At 40.7% G+C, this 18,201-nt stretch overlaps 1 protein-coding gene across 1 annotated transcript in view; it reads left to right on the top strand.

Annotated features, from left to right (window-relative positions):
* CSMD1 (CUB and Sushi multiple domains 1) overlaps positions 1 to 18,201 on the top strand; it is a 1,867,828-nt gene that overhangs the window by 1,755,833 nt on the left and 93,794 nt on the right. The window contains exon 53 of the mRNA XM_019538151.1: positions 4,543 to 4,716. Within this exon, the coding sequence (XP_019393696.1) occupies positions 4,543 to 4,716 (174 nt within the window). The remainder of the gene's footprint in view (positions 1 to 4,542; positions 4,717 to 18,201) is intronic.

Below are 18,201 nucleotides of genomic sequence, written 5' to 3'. Positions count from 1 at the left end.
TGCATTTCACTTGGAAATATTTCAATTATTATGTCTGTCTGCACCCTTAGGTGCCTATAAATAGGATCTGCAGTGTTTAGCACACCTTCCAGAAGGACACCTAAACCAGTCAACAGGAAATGACAAAAAGAGGGGACTGGTAGCTGAAATCCCACCTATTTGCCATATTTAGGTGTTCACCTGAAGCCCTAAGTTTGGCACCTCTGTAAGAATGGCTTGAAATCTGCAGCTGAACTTAAATACCTACATTGCCACTTGCTGTGCACAGGTAGTTGGCTCACTCAGGAAAGAGGAGAAGATGATGGTAGTGATAGCCACCCTCTTGCATAATAACCAAATAGTTATAACACTCAGGAAGTGAGATCAGGCTTGAAGGTCCACCTTGATTTTCAGGGATTCAAATGCTTATCTCCAGCATCGCAGTACTGGAAAGTCCTAATCACTGAGCTACAAAATAATTCAGGAGGGAGAACATCCTCCATTATTCATGTTGAAGGTTGACCACTGTATAGATAAGGAGGCAAGAGTCATGGATCCAAAAGAACAACAAGCAAAAGGAAGCCTATCTGTAGCCAATTCACTGGAAGAGGTGACCTGGGATCTGATTTTTGCTGCCAGTTGTGCTCATGCATTTTACTTGGTGCCTGTTAAAATACACAGGCAATATTCTGGAGCAGAAATCAGACTCTAGAAGTCCCATTTTCCATTCAACTTAATGGTTTGAATAGTTGAGCTTCTGCTTGCTTATTCTCCTCTAGCCTCCTTGAATCCTACATTCCTTTCTGGCCAGTAGCACATCGCCAGCAGTAGTGAAGAATGCCTTCAACTGTGCATAACCTATAATCTGGTGATTTTGGCAGTACCCTCAGAAGTGGCAGATTTGTGTTTGAGGCAAATTCTTGAAGAGTAAATTCAGCCCACCTCTCCCAATTCCTGGTCAAATGCTTTAACCATTAGGCTATTAAAAAACAATTGTCTATCACCAGATGTAAGTGTTTGTGTTTGATGAACCCTGTGTTGTCAGTATATTTTAAACATCTTAAAGCAGGCTTACAGGATCCACCCAGGAGGAGTCAGGTGCAGGCACACCTAGTTTTTGAATTGCAAACACCCCATGGTGAGGTTTAAACGCTTAGACTTTAGGCTCAGATAATATGGTAACAGTTCTGAGCATAGTAGATGAATCTGAATAACTGATCTTTATGTTTTGTGGCTTGCTTACTCCATCTTGGAGTGTGGCTATACTGTTTCAGTGGCCCTCCTCAAAGCTCAGCTGAGAAACACACCATAGTCACCTGCCTCTACTCTGTGTGTCATACCCAGCAGCAAAGAATCTCCAAAGGAAAATCCTGCCTCTTCTCTCAAACATGACCAAAGCAGGAGACCTTGAGGGCAGCACTGACTTATTTCTGGGTTTTGTTCATGTGTAAGAGTACTGCACACAAAGGTTTGAGTTCTCCGAGGTATGCTTGGAAAGGCTGTGAGGCTGTTGTGAGATCTGTGTCTGCCTCTAGCCAGTTCTTTCATATAATGTGCATGTCAAGCACAAAACTCACCATTTATGTGTTAAAAGGGGCTTGAAAGCTGATCCAAATGCTATTAAAAACAATACAGAAATTCAGATTGATTTCACTGAGCTTTGGATCAGGACCTTTGCTATCTAAAGCATGGACAATGGGCTAAAAAAAGGCTTTTACATTTCTAATGCAGTAATTTAAATGAGGTTCAGGAAAATTGCACCTGGAAACAGTTCTCACATAGTAGCTGTCTCTTAGCTTATGTAAAATGAACTTATGGGCTCAGTCCAGATACCAGGAACTACTACCTATATCCCAATAAAAAGTTATCTCATCCCTGTCCCAGAAAACAGGTATGTCTAGGAGACCTTCAGTTAATGGTTTTGTGACTAACTGAAATACATCTATAAGTGGGATACATGCCAAGTCATTTGAATCTAGAGACCATTAGGGCTCTGGCCCTAAATTAATCCCTTTTTTTAGTAATATTTCACCCCTAAAAAATTTGCAGAGACAGTTCCTTGAAGGCCAAAATCTTATATACATATACTGGCTATTAGAAATATGACAATACATATTCCTGATTCAGACAGTACAAAAGCATGTTCACAAATTCATTCATCCAAGGGAAGTGGTGCTGGCTCCTACCTTGGGGTTTTTTTAAGAGGAGGCTTGATGCCTACCTAGCTGGGATCATTTGAGCCCAGGTTTTTTCTCCTGCCCTGGCAGGGGGTCAGACTTGAAGATCTATAAGGTCCCTTCCGACCCTACTTCTATGATTCCTGGCTTCAGTTAGATTTAAGTACGTGCTTAAATATTTCTCTGAATTGATATGCTCTCTAGAATTAGGTCCAATTTTGTCCTCTCTTGTATTTTAGGTGTACAGTTGTGCACACAAAAATGAAGGCAATATTTCAAAATCTGCATTTCAACCCAACAGCTTCCAAAATATTAATTATACTGATTTAAAAAGTCATAAAACTTTCCCTTTGGATAAAATTCTGTTTTACTTTTCTTGGAATATAAATCCAGTGGAAAAAAATGTTACACTGTTCTGCAATTCTAACTGGGGACCTGATCCTGTAACTCAGAGGTCACAGGTAAAGTGCTTCACCTTGACAGAGACCTATTGACTTTTTTTTATAGATTTGTTTTTCTATAGAGAAAAGTGATAACTTTTTGGCTGCTATATTATGGAAGTGCTGACCCAACCTTGAACCAGTTCAGCAATTTCTTTAGTTCTTGAAAGCATATTTTATTAAATAATCCACTAACAGCATCCTTAATGTACTTAGACCTCATTTGCCCTGCTTGGGAAATGACATAAATATGCTGTTTTATTGCCCCATTCATTGAGTTCTTGAGCTGTTGGAATATTTAATCTAACCAAGTCCAAATTGACAAAAAATCATTCAATTCACTAACTGTACTACTCTGTTAGTTAAATGAAATGAATTATGTGTAAGTACAGAAGGTTGTTGAATCTTTATTCAGTTGGAAATAATGTAATACTCCAGTTTGCACTTCTCTGTTATTCCTAGTCCTATGGTTTGTCATGATTCAATATATTTGGCTTCACTACAGGAATTGCATCTCAATTTATCTCTCATCAGTCATGCACTAATATAACATTCTAGTATAAGGAATCAAAGAATTTTGATCAGATGAGAAGTATCTATACATCTCTGTTTGAATTAAATGATTTGTGGTTTTTAAACTCTTTTCCTTTCTCTTAATAGAACTTTGCTTTTCCTTTCTACACCTGTTTCATAAATCAAATGTTAGTGTTACTCCTTTGGATGAAAGAATTAGCAAATATGGATAGCCTTTCAGGTTTGAACCATTTAGGAGGAGAAACTACTGGTAGAAACCAGGTATATTACTTTCTGCACTCCTGTTAATTTAAACAGAGGTTGTGGACAAAGTAGAAATAAACAGTAGCCTGCTGTTTCTATGTTCAGAAAACCAAGGAAACCTTTACTGTATATTCAGTACCCAAAGTGCTCTGTATCTCTGCTCCCTCTTAGATTTGGTTTATGACTGCTTTCTTCATCTAATTGTTTTGTTTGTTTGTTTATCTGAAGTCACTCATGTACACACACACGCGCGCGCGCACACTTTCCTTGCCAAACAATTTGACATTTGCCTAGTTTGCCATCAGGAAATCACTCAGATGCTTTGCTTTGAATCTGAGGTTATTTTGGCCTACCTGGTACTTTCTACTGATTCTGGAAATCTCATGGTACTTAAAGAGATTTGCTCCTTTAACTCGGTGTGAAAGAAGTTGTCCTTAAACCAACTATAAACGGGTCTATGATCATCTCAGAATCAAATATCTGCTTGATGTCAGCATAAATATATTATTTATGGAGCAGATTAAGAATGTGCCTGATTAAGAATTGAGCAGATTAAGAAGGCAGCATACAACTTCCCTGTCCTAGGAGTCATTCTTGTCTCCATGCTTGCCACTTGCTCAAGTAGGAAAACAGTATCTGTATAAGGGAATAAGGGTAGGCACCCGGCATTTTCCTGAATTAATTTAAGAGCTACACTATAATCCTGCCCTAAAATATACCATTAGACCTATGTGCAAGTCTCTGACATAAATCAATAAAACAACCTGGATTTTTACTTCCACTAACCCCATTTGCATTTCCAGACCACTGTAAAAAAGACCTTTACACAAGGGTAAATGTATGTTAAAGTTAGAATGTGGTAATGGGAATCGGACCTAGAAAACTGTTATTTTCTATGGAGAATTTGCTGAGTGGTTTGAACAATTTGAAATCTAAGATAGATCTAAGATAGATCATTAAGCACTTTACCTAAGATGAGTTCTTAGGTAGTCTTTTGCAATGCAAATAAATTTCTTATATCCATCCAGAAAGTGTTCAGCAACTTGAAGGGCTTTGCTGTTAGTGTTTGCCACAGGGGTGAATGAAATGACAGGAAGCTGATGTTAAACCAATATTTACAAAAATATTCTGTATATGTTTTCTTGACTGCCTTATTTTTTTTTTTCTAGCTGGTCATTGTGGTTCTCCAGATCCAATTGTAAATGGCCACATTAGTGGGGATGGGTTCAGCTATCGTGACACTGTAGTCTATCAATGTAACCCTGGTTTTCGGCTTGTTGGCACTTCTGTCAGGATTTGCCTCCAGGATCACAAGTGGTCTGGACAAACGCCCGTGTGTGTCTGTAAGTAGATCTTTTTCTATACATATACACACACACACACACACACACACACACACACAGAATATTAATTATGAGTGGGATTTTCAGACTACCTACATCAGTTAGAGTCACAAGTTGCATACTCCTTCAACAAATGTTAAGCTATGGTCATCTCATCAAACAATTTATATAGTAGTGATGAAGGATGAAGGACTCTCATTTAATAATTTCTGATGAAATTTATAATTTTGTTTGACCTGTAACATATATTTTTTTTAAATGATTGCTTTTTCTATTGATGGTTAGTGGACTTTGGCTAATAACTCGTTGAAGTTTTGAAAATCCTACCAAGCATTACTGAAAATATTTGGTTTTCTTCCACTTTTTTGCTCTGTTGAATGGCAGGTTTATTGATGTTTTTTGAATCACAGCACTTTAAGAGAAAGTTTACATTAGTGTTAAGAAAGGGAAATTCTGGCTATTATTTTACTGCCCTATGTTGCTTGTGTGTGTGTGTGTGTGTGTGTGTGTGTGTGCACGCGTGTCCAGTTTTCATAAGACTCCAAATACTTATTTAATATTTGGTGGGGCTTTTTTATGTGTACTTTTAATTTTCATCTTCTTTTTCTTCATTTCATAAGCTGTTTCTGTTTGGTTTGCTGACTGTTTGTTTTACAAGTAGTAAATGATATGAAGTTGTTGACACAATGAAAGCCAGTAGCATTTTCAGTTTATTTAAAATTTCTGTTCATGTTTTAGAAAGTCATGTAATTTTTAATTTCTTAAAGGAGAATCTTCAGAGTGGTAAAATGAGATAGCAGTATATCCACATGGCCATAGCTACTCCCAAAAATATAACTGTTTTTAAAATCTATTAAAAGCAAAAATGTCATTTATTTCCAATAGTTCCTGAAATTCCTGTATATTAGCTGACTTCTAAAATCAGTCCCCTTGAAAAGTAATGGCTAAAACTGAAGAAGATGAATCAAACTACCTACATCAGTTAGAAACTATCTACATTAATTAGATGTGTTTTATAAATTTTGTTATAGGAGGCGCTAATAGGAACATCTCTGCTTAAGACCACCTAACATGTTACATTTTAAGGTTACAACTTTGCCAAAACTTAACCACTGAAGCAGAAATATCTCATGCCCAAGATCTGGTCCTGTGTAATTTTTAAGATTCAGAATAATTATCTCACCTTTTTCTGAGAATGAGGTTAGGGAGAAATATTGTCTTCTAATATTAAGTCTTCCCAACTGCTCTGTTGAGAAGCTGTAGTTCTCTTGTGGTGTGAAACAGGAACTTGAATGTTGGCAAAGAGTCTCTAGAGCTAATGAAAATTCAAAGAACATTGCCGTTCTAGTGCAAACCAATTGAAATCTGGGTCAGAATGTACATCCCTTGCTTGCACATACCTACTGGTTGCTAAAGGCTGGCAGTACAATTTTCTCAATATTTATCTTTACTGAGTCTTCCCTAACAACTCTGAGCTAACCATATTCAGCAATATCCATCTCTATGCAGTTCACAAAGCATACTTCAGTCTAGAACTCAGCAGAATTCTTCCTCAGTTGCGCCTCCAATGTTCCAGAGTATGCAGTGTCTGAAGCTTCATAAAGAGGCAATCCGGTTCATAAAGAGAGGTACAGCAGTACATAGGCAATCCAGGAAGTTTATGGAGAGTGTTGGGGGAACTTCCTGGTGCAAGTGCTGGGGCAGCCAACTGCAGGCCATGGTCTTCTTGACCTGATGCTCACAAACAGCATGAATGAATTGGTGGGGAATATAGTAGTGGATGGTAGCTTGGGCAGCAGTGACCATAAGATGATTGCGTTCAGGACGCTAAGGAAAAGAAGGATGGAGAGCAGCAGAGTATGGACCATTGACTTCAGAAAAGCAGATTTTTCTGACGCACTCAGGGAACTTGTGAGCAGGATCCCTTGGGAGGCAATTTTAAGGGGGAGAGGAGTCCAAGAGAGCTAATTCTACTTTAAAGAAACCTTACTGAGAGTGCAGTAACAAAGCATCTCAATGCACAGGAAGACTAGCAAATACAGCAGAAAAACAGCTTGGCTTGGCAGGGAACATGTCACTAAGCTAGATCACAAAAGGATAACTTATAAGAAGTGGAAACTTGGACAAATAGCTAGCAAGGAGTATAAAAGCATTGCTCGGGCATGCAGGGATAAAGTAAGAATGCCAAAGCACACCTGGAGTTGCAGCTAGCAAGGGATGTGAAGGGGAATAAGAAGGGTTCCTACAAGTATGTTGATAGCAAGAAGATGATAAGGGAAGTGTGGGTCCCTTACTGAATGCGGGATGCAACCTTGTGACAGTGGATACAGAAAAGGCTGAAGTGCTTTTTTTGCCTCGGTCTTCACAGGCAAGGTCAGCTTCCAGACTACTTCACCAGGCAGCACAGTTTGGGGAGCAGCCCTCAGTGGTGAAAGAACAGGTTAGGGACTGTTTAGAAAAGTTGGACACATACAGCTCCATTAGGCCAGATGGATGCACCCAAGGGATGTGAAGAAATCGGCTGATGTGATTGCAGAGCCACTAGTCATCACCTTTGAAAACTCATAGCTATCAGGAGAGGTATTGGAAAAAAGGGCAAATATAGTGCCATATTTAAGAAAGGAGGAACCAGGAAACTACAAACTGGTCATCCTCATCTCAGTCCCAGGAAAAAATCATGGAGCAGATCTTCAAGGAATCCATTTATAAACACTTGAAGGAGAAGAACATGATTAGAAGCAGTTAGCATGGATTCACCTGACCAACCTGATTGCCGTCTATGATGAGATGACTGGCTCTGTGGATGCTGGGAAATTAGTGGATTGATATACCTTGATTTTAGCAAGGCTTTTGATATGGTCTCCCATAACATTCTCGCAGGCAAGGTAAGGAGGTACAGGATGGATGAATGGACTGCAAGATGGAAAGAAAACTGGCTGGAGCATTAGGATCAGAGGGTAGTAATTAATGGATCAATGTCTAGTTGGCAGCCGGTATCAAGTGGAGTGCCCCAGAGGTTGGTCCTGGGGCTAGTTTTCTTCAATATCTTTATCAACTACCTGGATGATGTCATAGAGTACACCCTCAGCAACTTTGCAGGTGGCATCAAGCTGGGGTGAGTAGTAGATATGCTGGGTAGGGCTAGGATTGAGTGACCTAGACAAATTGGAGGATTGGGCCAAAAGGAATCTCATGAGGTTCAACAAGGACAAGTGCAAAGTCCTGCACTTAGGATGGAACAATCCCATTCACCAGTACAGGCTGGGGGCTGGCTGGCTGGGCAGCAGGTCTGCAGAAAAGATCATGGGGGTTAAAGTGGACAGTAAACTGAATATGAGCCAACAGTGTGCACTTGTTACCAAGAAGACTAATGGCATACTGGGCTGCATTGGCAGCTGTGTTCCAGGTAGGTCCAGGGAAGTGATTATTCCCCTTTATTCATTATTGGTGAGGTCACATCTTGAGTCCTGTGTGCAGTTTTGGGACCCTCAATACAGAAAGGATGTAGACAAAATAGAGAGAGTCCAGCAGAGGGTAACAAAAATGGTGACGGGGCTGGGGCACATGACTTATGAGGAGAAACTGAGGGAACTGGACTTATTTAGTCTAGAGAAGAGAAGACTGAGAAGGGATTTAATAGCAGCCTTCAATGACCTGCAAGTGGAGTGAGGTTTCAAAAGAGGCTGGAGTTAGACTGTTTTTAGTGGTGGCAGATGACAAAACAAGGAGCAACAGTGTCAAATTGCATCAAGGGAATTTTAGGTTATATATTAGGAAGAGTTCTCTCATTAGAAGGGTAGTAAACCACTGGAAAAGTTTACTCAAGGAGGTGGTGCAATCTCTATCCTTGGGTGTTTTCAAGACCCGGCTAGATAATGCTTTGCCTAGGATGATGTAGTTAGGGGTGGTCCTGCTTTGAGCTGGGGTTGAAGTAAATTATCTCCTGAGGCCCCTTCCAACCCTAATTTTCTATAATTCTGTGAACAGGATATAGTACATGTTAGATGTGGGGAGAGGAAGCGTATAGGTATCACAGTAACTTATAAGAGAAAAATGTTCTAATTTTAATTTTAAAAAATCTTCAATTAGCTTTAGGTAAAATATTTGAAAGTGATTAAGGAAAATGTTTTTCAAAAACAATTGAAATTAGATCCCTGACCATATTTGATATACTCACTAGATGCCTATCTTCACTTCTATCCAAATTTCCTGTAAAAACCTGACCCCAGGTACTGCAGAAAATTAAGTTCCATTTTCAAACATAACTTAAGCATTTAAGTCATTTGTACACGATTGCTCTGCATTGCAATGCAGCTTGCATGCAGAGCAAGCTCAATTAGTTGAGTCTGCTTCGACATGCCAGACATGTCAGAGCAGACAAATATATGTGTATAAATGTGCTTAGATGCCTAAGTTTCACTAGGGTCCTAAGTATACAAGTCTTTTTGAAAATCAGACTTCGTGCTGCTACGAAGGCACTTTCAGTTTAGGCACTTTGAAAAAAGGCATCCTTTACTCTTAAACAGTTTTGAAAAATGTCATGAAGAAAAAAATGACAATACATAATACATTAATAAGTCCCAGATGACCACAGGGATGCAATGATTGTGACAGTCTTCAAGAAAGGAGACAAGTCTGATCTTGGAAATTACAGAAGGATCACCTCTCTGGCCACCATAGGAAAAACCATTGTGAGAACCCACCCGAACCATCTCCTTCCACTTATAGATTCATAGATTGCAAGGCTAGAAGGGACCTCAGAAGATCATTGGGTCCAGTCCCCTGCACCAAGCAGGAAGGATAACTCGGGGTCAGGTGACCCCGGCAAGGTGACTGTCTAGTCTCCTCTTGAAGATTTGCAGGGTAGGTGATTGCACTGCCTTTGGAGGAAGATTATTCTAGTCTAGACAGCCTGACTGTGAAGAAGTTCCTAATGTTGAGCCTGAATCGATCTTCCAGAAGTTTGTGGCCATTACTCCTGGCTTTTTCCATAATGAACAGTTGCTCACCTAGTCCATGATGTACTCCCCTAGTGTAGCAGTAACCTTGCTACCAGATTCCCTCTCAGCCTTCTTTTCCTCAGGCTGAAGAGTCCCAGATCCTTCAGCCTTTCCTTGTATGGCTTGCCTTTTAAGACTCTTATCATATGGGTGGGTCTACTTTGGACTCTCTAAAACTTGTCCACCTCCTTGTTAAAGTGTGGTACCCAGAACTGGATGCAGTACTCCAGCTGCGGTTTCATCACTGCCAAGTAGAAACCACTTGCTCTAGACCTCCTTCTGGAATCCTGGTGTGGGTTTCAGGCATCAAGAGGAACAATTGACATGATCTTCACAGTTCACCAGCTGCAGGAAAATGTTGTGAACAACATAAACCTCTCTACGTGACCTTTTTGACCTTATGAAAGCCTTCAACTCTGTCAACTGAGAAGCACTGCGGAGAATCCTTCTGCAGTATGAATGCCCACTGAAATTTGTCACCATACTTTGCCTGCTCCATGATGGTATGTGAGTGGTGGTTCTCAGTAATAGGTCTATCACAGATCCCTTTGAGGTTAAGATGGGAGTTAAGCTAGGCTGTGTAATCACTCCAACTCTCTTCTCGATATTCCTTGCTGCAATGCTACTTCTGACCACCAACAAGCTTCCAGTTGGAGTGGGGCTAAACTAATTAATGGATGGTTTAACTGTTTAATTGCAGCCAACTCATAGCCAAAACTAGGACATCCCCAACTTCAGTCATAGAACTCCAGAATGCTAATGGTGCTATATTGTGTGCTCACTCAGAAGCAAACCCTTGGGGAATTGTTGACATCTTTACTGAGGCATACAAGAAAATGGGACTGATGCTTAACACTCAGAAAACTAATGTCATCCATCAACAAGATCTTAATGAGCAGTTCCCAGCTCTGGTAATTCAGATTCATGGTGAAATTCTGGAGAACACTGAGTATTTCCCAAACCTTGGAAGCCATCTCTTGCAGAAGGCTGATAGCGATGAAGAAATCCAACATTGCCTCAAAAATACAAGTTCAGCCTTCGACACCTGAGGAAAGGGGTATTTGAAGATCAAAACATCAGATCTGAAACCAAACTCATGGTTTATCAAGCAGTCATGATCCCCACCTTGCTGTACAGAGCAGAGGTGTGGAGAACATACAGGAGACACCTCAAGTCATGGGAGAAGTACCATCAGTGCTGCCTGCAAGAGATTATTGGACTCTAATGAGATGACAGACACACCAACATTAGTGTTCTCTTGCAAGAAAGAGCTGTGAGCATTGAGGCAGACATCATCTAACATCAGCTAGGTGGGTCTGGCCATGTCATCTGAATGTCTGACTCCAGGATCCCTAAGCAAGTTTTATTCTCCCAGCTTAGCAAAGGTGTATGCGCAATAGGAGGCAGTGGAAGTGCATTAAGAATGTCCTCAAGACCAACCTGAAAAAATGCAACATTGACACTCATGAGACACTGTTGCTCAGTACCACCCAAAATGGAGGAAGGGTCTTCTGCAAGAATCTCAGTACCTTGAAACCTTATGATGATAACAGGGGATGGAAAAGTGGGAGTGGGAGAAAAACCATATTGCAGATGCAGTCAAGTATCTGGAGCTTCCACCCCACACAGAAACACCTACCTGAGTTTCAGCAGTGTCTGTTGATCCCAGTTTTGCCTTTTTATCCATCTTTGGACCCAGAGATAAGGCCATCATAGGAGATAATCACCCTTGAGCACAAGGGATTACTGAAGAAAAGAGAAGCAGCAAATTATTGCAACACTTCCCCCTTAGTGCAGAAACACAGTCTTGCCTGATTTCAGTTTTTGTTCAACCTCCATTCCATAGAATTATAGTCATAGGTTTGAAAGGGACCTCAAGATTAATCTTGCACAAATGGAGGATGCATTGTTTTTATATTATTGCAGTTAACCCCAGAAAATGTCTGTCCAGACTCTTGGTTTCCTGAGTTGGCATGTTTTGCTGTCTTACTGCTCTGGAAGTCATGAAGGTTTATATTTTGTTTTCTTTTGTTTTATATTTCATTTAAATCTGTTTTGCTTAAACCCATTACTTAATTTCTTGCCCACTCCTGTCCTTATTACATGCTTTCAAATGTATAAAGACTGCTATAATGTTCCTCTTTAATCTCTTTTGACCAAACTAAACATACCTTGATCTGTCAAACTTTCTTTGTATGGCTATGCCAACCTCTTTATTACATTAGTTACTCACCTGTAGAGCCTCTCAAGTATTTCTACATCCTCTTTAAATTGTGGGGCCAATCCTTTTGAATTTTAATCGTGCCCCCAATGTATGTATACATCTTCTTCATTTTGTGCCAGCTGTAAACTTTATCAGGAAGCTCCTTATTTCTATTTAAAAACCATCAATCAAGGTGTTTAAAAAAACATACCCAGAGCAGACCACACTCAAAGCCTCCTGCCATTCTGACACTGATCCATATATAATTGCTCTATGCTTGTGGCTACTTAGCCACTGTGTATCCACCTTCTGAATCGTGGCTTGTCTCTCTACTTTTTCTTGTTTTCTCTCTCTCTCTTTTTGATTTATGCAATAAATACAGACTTATTTTTAACTTTATATGTCCATTTATAGCTATCCATGATATGTGGGGCTCTGCCTATAGACTCTACTAATCTATTCACCTTCAAGCACAATTTAGCACATATTCTGGAAGATGCTACAAAAATTTAACGTGCATCAAACATAGTCTTTTAGTCAAAGTTGTTTTGAGTAAATTGCAAATATTTCATTTCTGATTCATGTCTCAAGGTAGGCTTATGCTGATTTGCTAGCTGTTTGGTGGCCTGCATAAAATGAGATAATGTTCCCTGTTTAGCTGTTAGAGGATAAGGAAAAAAATCAGGGTTGCAGCTTGTACCCTAAGCCCCCCTTCATGTGTTACAAGTATTGTGCAATTATCTGGTTAAGTAGACAATTACCTGGAGACCAGCTAGACATGTAATAAAAAGTTACAAACCAGCTATAAATTTAGATCTAAAAAAATGTGTACTAACTTTATAGCTGATTACTATTGAGCTTTAACTTACATGCATAGTAGGTCTCCTCTGTGGCTGGGAGCCCTGTCAGCTGACAGGACTCCAAACCACAGAGGTGCACCATGCCCTGCGTAAAACCCCTAGATGCTTGATTAAGGCAGCCACAATCCCCAGTGGCTAACGGGTGTGTGAATCCCTTGGGCCCTGGGGATCACACCTGCCACAATGCCTAGGGCTCAGGAATGTATGAAACTCCTGAGCCTTGGGGATCATGGCTGCCATGATCCCTAGGGCTTGGGGGTGCATGAAATCAGGAGTATGGGAGGATGAAACCCTCAGGTTTTACTGCACCTCTAGAAGAAGGGGATTATGGGGCACCCCCATGGCTCGGGACCCCTTACCTGGAGTGTGTGGGTCTCCCAGCTGTGGCAGTTTGCTTCTTGCCCATGCAGGGAAAGCCCAGGCACAATATGCAATAAGTACAGCATGGGCAAGTGGTGCCTCCTGAGTCGGGGGGGACACTTGCCCCCCTACAGCAAATCAGTGAGTGGGGGGGGGGAAGTGTCAGTGGCACTGCTGACATTTTAGGATTGACACAATCAGCCATGGGGGGAACCCCTCTCCCGGTCGGCACGATTAGCCACAGGGGGACCCCAGGGATCACTTCTCCTGGTGCCCCCACTCCCCGGCTGGCATTGCAGGAGGAGCACCAGTCTTCTCACCTGGCCCCCCTGCCCATCGCCTAAGTTGGGAATGCTGGCCATTAGGAGGTGCAGCAGCACTCTCAGGGGGTGCATGTGCACCCCTGTGTATCCTCTATGCATTGCCACTGAGGCATAGTGGAATCTAGTAAGTGATCTGACCATTACACCTTTTGTCATACATTTGTGACTTGACAGGAAGCACAAGTGTGTGAACTGTGAATTAGAACCCATTGTGCCTTTACCTGCACAGTACAGGGGGCCTTTGAAAGAGGGAATATCTCATCAATACATATATCCCATCCATCATTTTGTATTTTACCAATATCTTTGTGCAATGATTTCCTCACGGGAATCCAACTTTTTAGAAGCACATCCTTATGCATCTCATCTTTCTTATCATGTTGATGGTCTTCCCGTGGTTTCTTTGCATCCTCATACACACTCAACAATATATGTTGTATCTTGTTTGGCTGCATTCTGTTCATATTCCCCAACTACATGAGCCTCTATCTTTCCATGTGTATCTTCCAGCTGTCCAGGTTTAGCGTGCTCCTTAGGCAATCGTTCTTTACTCGGTCTATTTTTGACTTTCCATCAACCACCATTAAAATCACCTTTCAACAGCTTGTTACTTTATTAGATTCCAAGTCTCTGAACCATGCAATGTAATCAGAATGTAATGAGAAAGAATCTTAATGATAACTGAAATATGATCTTACACATATAGGTAAACAGATAGGGTTAGTATTTATTTTACAGGCAATATGATAAATTTTGCAATGCAATTATTTGTTTCCTTTTTTTTTTTTTTGGAAGCAGAGCTTTTCAGTTTCTAAGTCTAAAAGTCCTACAAATTTTTGGATCCCAAAATGTATTCCAAAGATTGGAAAATCTATTTTAAAGTAATAATACATGGAGCTGTTGAAAATATTCTAATTGTTTAAAGCCTAATAATTCCATCCTTGGTACCTACACCATGTTTTCTCATAATCAACTTAAAATACTTACAGTATTAGTAGGATATTGTGTGCATTCTGTAGGAGGGAGGGCCAGAAAAAGTGGAGGGAAGCTCAGAACTGACACATATCAATAACATGACATGCTGACAACATAAGTGACCTTACATTAAATATACCTGACCACTGCTTAAATATATAACAGTGACTCTTTGTATCAATGTAAAACATTTGAAAAACACCATAATGCCAAAATACCCATTTTGCTTTCTTTTTATATTTTCTAGCACATTTTTAGGCAAGTCTAGCAATTGTAGTGTTGATCTGTCAATAGGTCACGGATGTATGACAACAGTAATGATGATGTGGTAGGACTAGACTCAGTGTCTGAGACCTTTAGTTTCTGGAAGGCATCACAAAAAGCAGCATCTGTCAAGAGTAATGAGGGGTGTAAACCAAAGATGACTGACTGGAATATGCATTTGTTGAAAGGACAGTAATCTAAACATGTGTGTCCTTCACTATCAGAATTTTTATAGGAGACCTCAGTTTTATGTTGCAATGTTTTGCCATACATCATCTGTTCTGATCTTTTACTGATAGACGTTCTCAGGTAATAGCACTATTAAAATATAACATTATTATACAAAAAATCATGTTCTCTGATTTCCTGGTGTACTGGGAATTGTTTTGCTTATTGAAACTTAAAAAATCTTCATAATTTGTAATAATGTAAAGGTAACTAGGTAATACATAAAACACTTATGTACAATATCTAGATGTACTGAGATGTTTAGGGTCTCGGATGGCAATGTAGTCCTTAACTTTTTGAAAGGAAAAATTCCTGTTGACTTCCAAGAAGTTGCATTTATTTGTTGAAAATGCTCTTTGGCAATTAGAAGCCAAGCCCTAGATCTTATTCCACTTATAAGGCATCTAAAAATGTATCTTGATCTTACTCCAGAATTATTCATTTCCCACAGGATAAAATTCTTGTTGCACACTGGTGGCACTTAGGGAGCAGACACAAGTGCAGCTCCCTGCTGTAACTCATCATGCTTTCTGTGAAGCAACATGAGTTACAACAATCTCCCAGACCCTGCAACCTTTGCTCTTGGGTCCCAGGGGTTGAAGGATTGAGCTCCAGTGTAGAGCAGCTTTGAATCTGCAGTCACTGTTCCCTACCCCAGCCCCTCCCTGCTCCACTGTTTTCAGAATGGGAGGGGGGAAAGGGGCAGAGGGAGCTCATTCTGGGGGTTTGCCCAGCTGGCTCTGGAGGGTGGACCAAGTGGATTGCTCACCTGTGGGGCTGGACCACCCTCAGAATGTGCTCCCTTCACATCCTTCCTCCCTTCCGATTCCAAAAACAGTGCCAGGAGCAGGGCTGGGCTTCATTAGCCAAGCCTTGCTCTGGGTGCATGAAAACACAAGTTAATGAAGGTTCTCTGCATTGGAGTGCCTTCATCTAGACCCTCATGTAATAAGGATTGAGATTATTGTGGGATCGGGCCCTTTTAAAGCATTCTGCAGCCACGCACTTGTATTAAGCCCTATAGAGGGCTTTCAGGGGCCAGACCAGGCAAAAATTGTCACTTCTCTCTGTGCCTTTAGATTTCCCATTCCCTCAACTTTGTAGAACCCCATAGACTTGTCTTCCTGAGTCCTGTGGAGACAGATAACTCTTTTCTCTTGACAAGGAGCATCAGACAGTGTTATGTACCTCCATTTCTTCCCAGAGAATCACATATGCTTCTCCCATTTTCACAGTGAACAAAGTTATAGGAGCATTACATGCTTTCAATATGTTGGGATACAATGATCCAACCCACTAGGAGGGGAGATATGCTGTTGGCCTCCATCTCACTCAAGTAAATGTATACTTTTACATTTAATTGACAGATTCTAATATTCACTTAGTGGTTAAGGGAGGAAGACTGGTAGCAGGGCCCACCTTCTATCCTGCTGTGTAATGGGCAAGGTACTTGTTCAGGTTATGGGAAAACTCAGGCCCAGCTCAGTCTCAGGGGGTTTGAACTAACATCTCCCTAAGCTTCCTTGCCAGCAAAATGACCTAAGATCAGGGGCTATGTAGGCATCTTCTGTGCTATTACTGGAGATGGATAGAAAGAATGCAAGATATTGGGACCAAAGAAGAAGCAAGTAAGCGAAGAAGAGAGGAACTTATTCTGGATCCTAACACAGAGAGAATTTCCCAGAAAAAGAAAAGTCCCAGGTTCTGGTTGTTGCTGTCAGGATTATTTCATTAATTTAATCAAGGGAGCATGCTAGAGAGCATGTAAGAACCATGATGTAGTAACTTAGGAGTTAGGACACTTAAATGGAGAGGAGAGTCCTGAATTCCAGTCCTTGGTACCAAGAAATGAGACAGTGAAGTTGCCATGAAGGAGACCCTACCAATCCTTTCCAATACACTGGAGACAGAGAAGTCAAGAACAGCAGATGAAGTAACCTAAAGATAGTATCACTGCCTTCATTCCACTTTGGTGGCATAGGGAGGTAGGCAGGCAGGGCAGGCTTCTTGGCAGCTCTCTCATGAGTGCAATGGAATGCCCCTAAACAGCTTAGAGGCACAGTAGGACAGACCCAAATGAGAATGAAAGGAAAAAATAATCCTTTTCATTCCTCTATGTATTCAAGAAATTTGCAGAAAATAAAATTAATAAAGAAAAGGACGATAGCACTTTAAGCAAACACACTTTATTATTTCCAAGGTCAAAGAGGTGTAAACACATGTATTTCTCTTCCTGATTTTAATGGAAGTACTTAATGCTTCCCTTTCTCTCTAAAGCTTCTCTGTGTCTACATCTGAATCACTCTTAGGCATCTAAATGTACTTCTGCTGATGTTTTAAAAATATTAAGTAGCTAATTGAGTCATTTTGAAGCCCCCTTTAATAGACTCTTTGTAGTTAGCATGGCAATGCCTCATTAAGATACCTGCTGAAATAGTTTGAGTCTTGCCCGTTATTCTTAGCAGTTATAACCTGTACAAACAATGATGAGAAATTGAAAATACATCACATACGAGGAAATGTACATTTGTACAACATGTTGTAATATTCAGTATGAAAACTCAGTTATGTTTTTAAAGAAAATATCTATGTAAGGATATGAATTATATTAGCACAAAAATCCATAAGTGATTTCATAATTCATTCCTTCTTAATTGCTCCCCTTTTGGGCACTTTGCATCTTTTGCTAACCACTGAGACCCCTGACAGGACTTCATTGTGAGATGTGATGCAACCTAATTCTCAGTCCCAGTAATTCCACCTCCTGCCATGCCACACATGCATGGCAAGATAAGCAATTTTAAGATCAGAGATTAGATCCCAGTCACACCGTACTTAATGGTGCAGTGGGAGCCCAGGCTTATGAGCTTAGGTTCTCCCTGCACCAGCAGGATGAAACCAATTGGCTAACTGCCAGTTGTACCAAACCGGTCTATGGTCCTAGCCTACGATCAGCTCAGTGCATGGGGGAGCCTGACATCAGGTTACTGTGGCTCAACCTGTGTATTTATAATATATCATAACTTTGTGGCTTGTGTGTCAGCTGAGTGACACATGGGGTTTATACAGCTGCCAGTATATGGAGGTTCCAGGATCCCCATGTGTGAGGTGCTATCAAGCCCCATGTCCTTGCTCAGTTGAGTGGCACACAACTTGACAGTGCTTCGCATGTGGGGAGTCTGGTATTGGCCTGCTGCAGCCTAGAGTTTTGCCAGGTCTTACATGCCTAGACACAGATTCAATTTAAGCCATGCTACAAATGAACCACAAAG

This window comes from Crocodylus porosus, unplaced genomic scaffold (assembly GCF_001723895.1).
Source record: "Crocodylus porosus isolate Cpor-Errol unplaced genomic scaffold, CroPor_comp1, whole genome shotgun sequence".
NCBI lineage: Eukaryota > Metazoa > Chordata > Crocodylia > Crocodylidae > Crocodylus > Crocodylus porosus.
The sequence above is the reverse complement of the archived record's forward strand: the minus strand, read 5'-3'. Positions and strand labels throughout refer to the sequence as shown.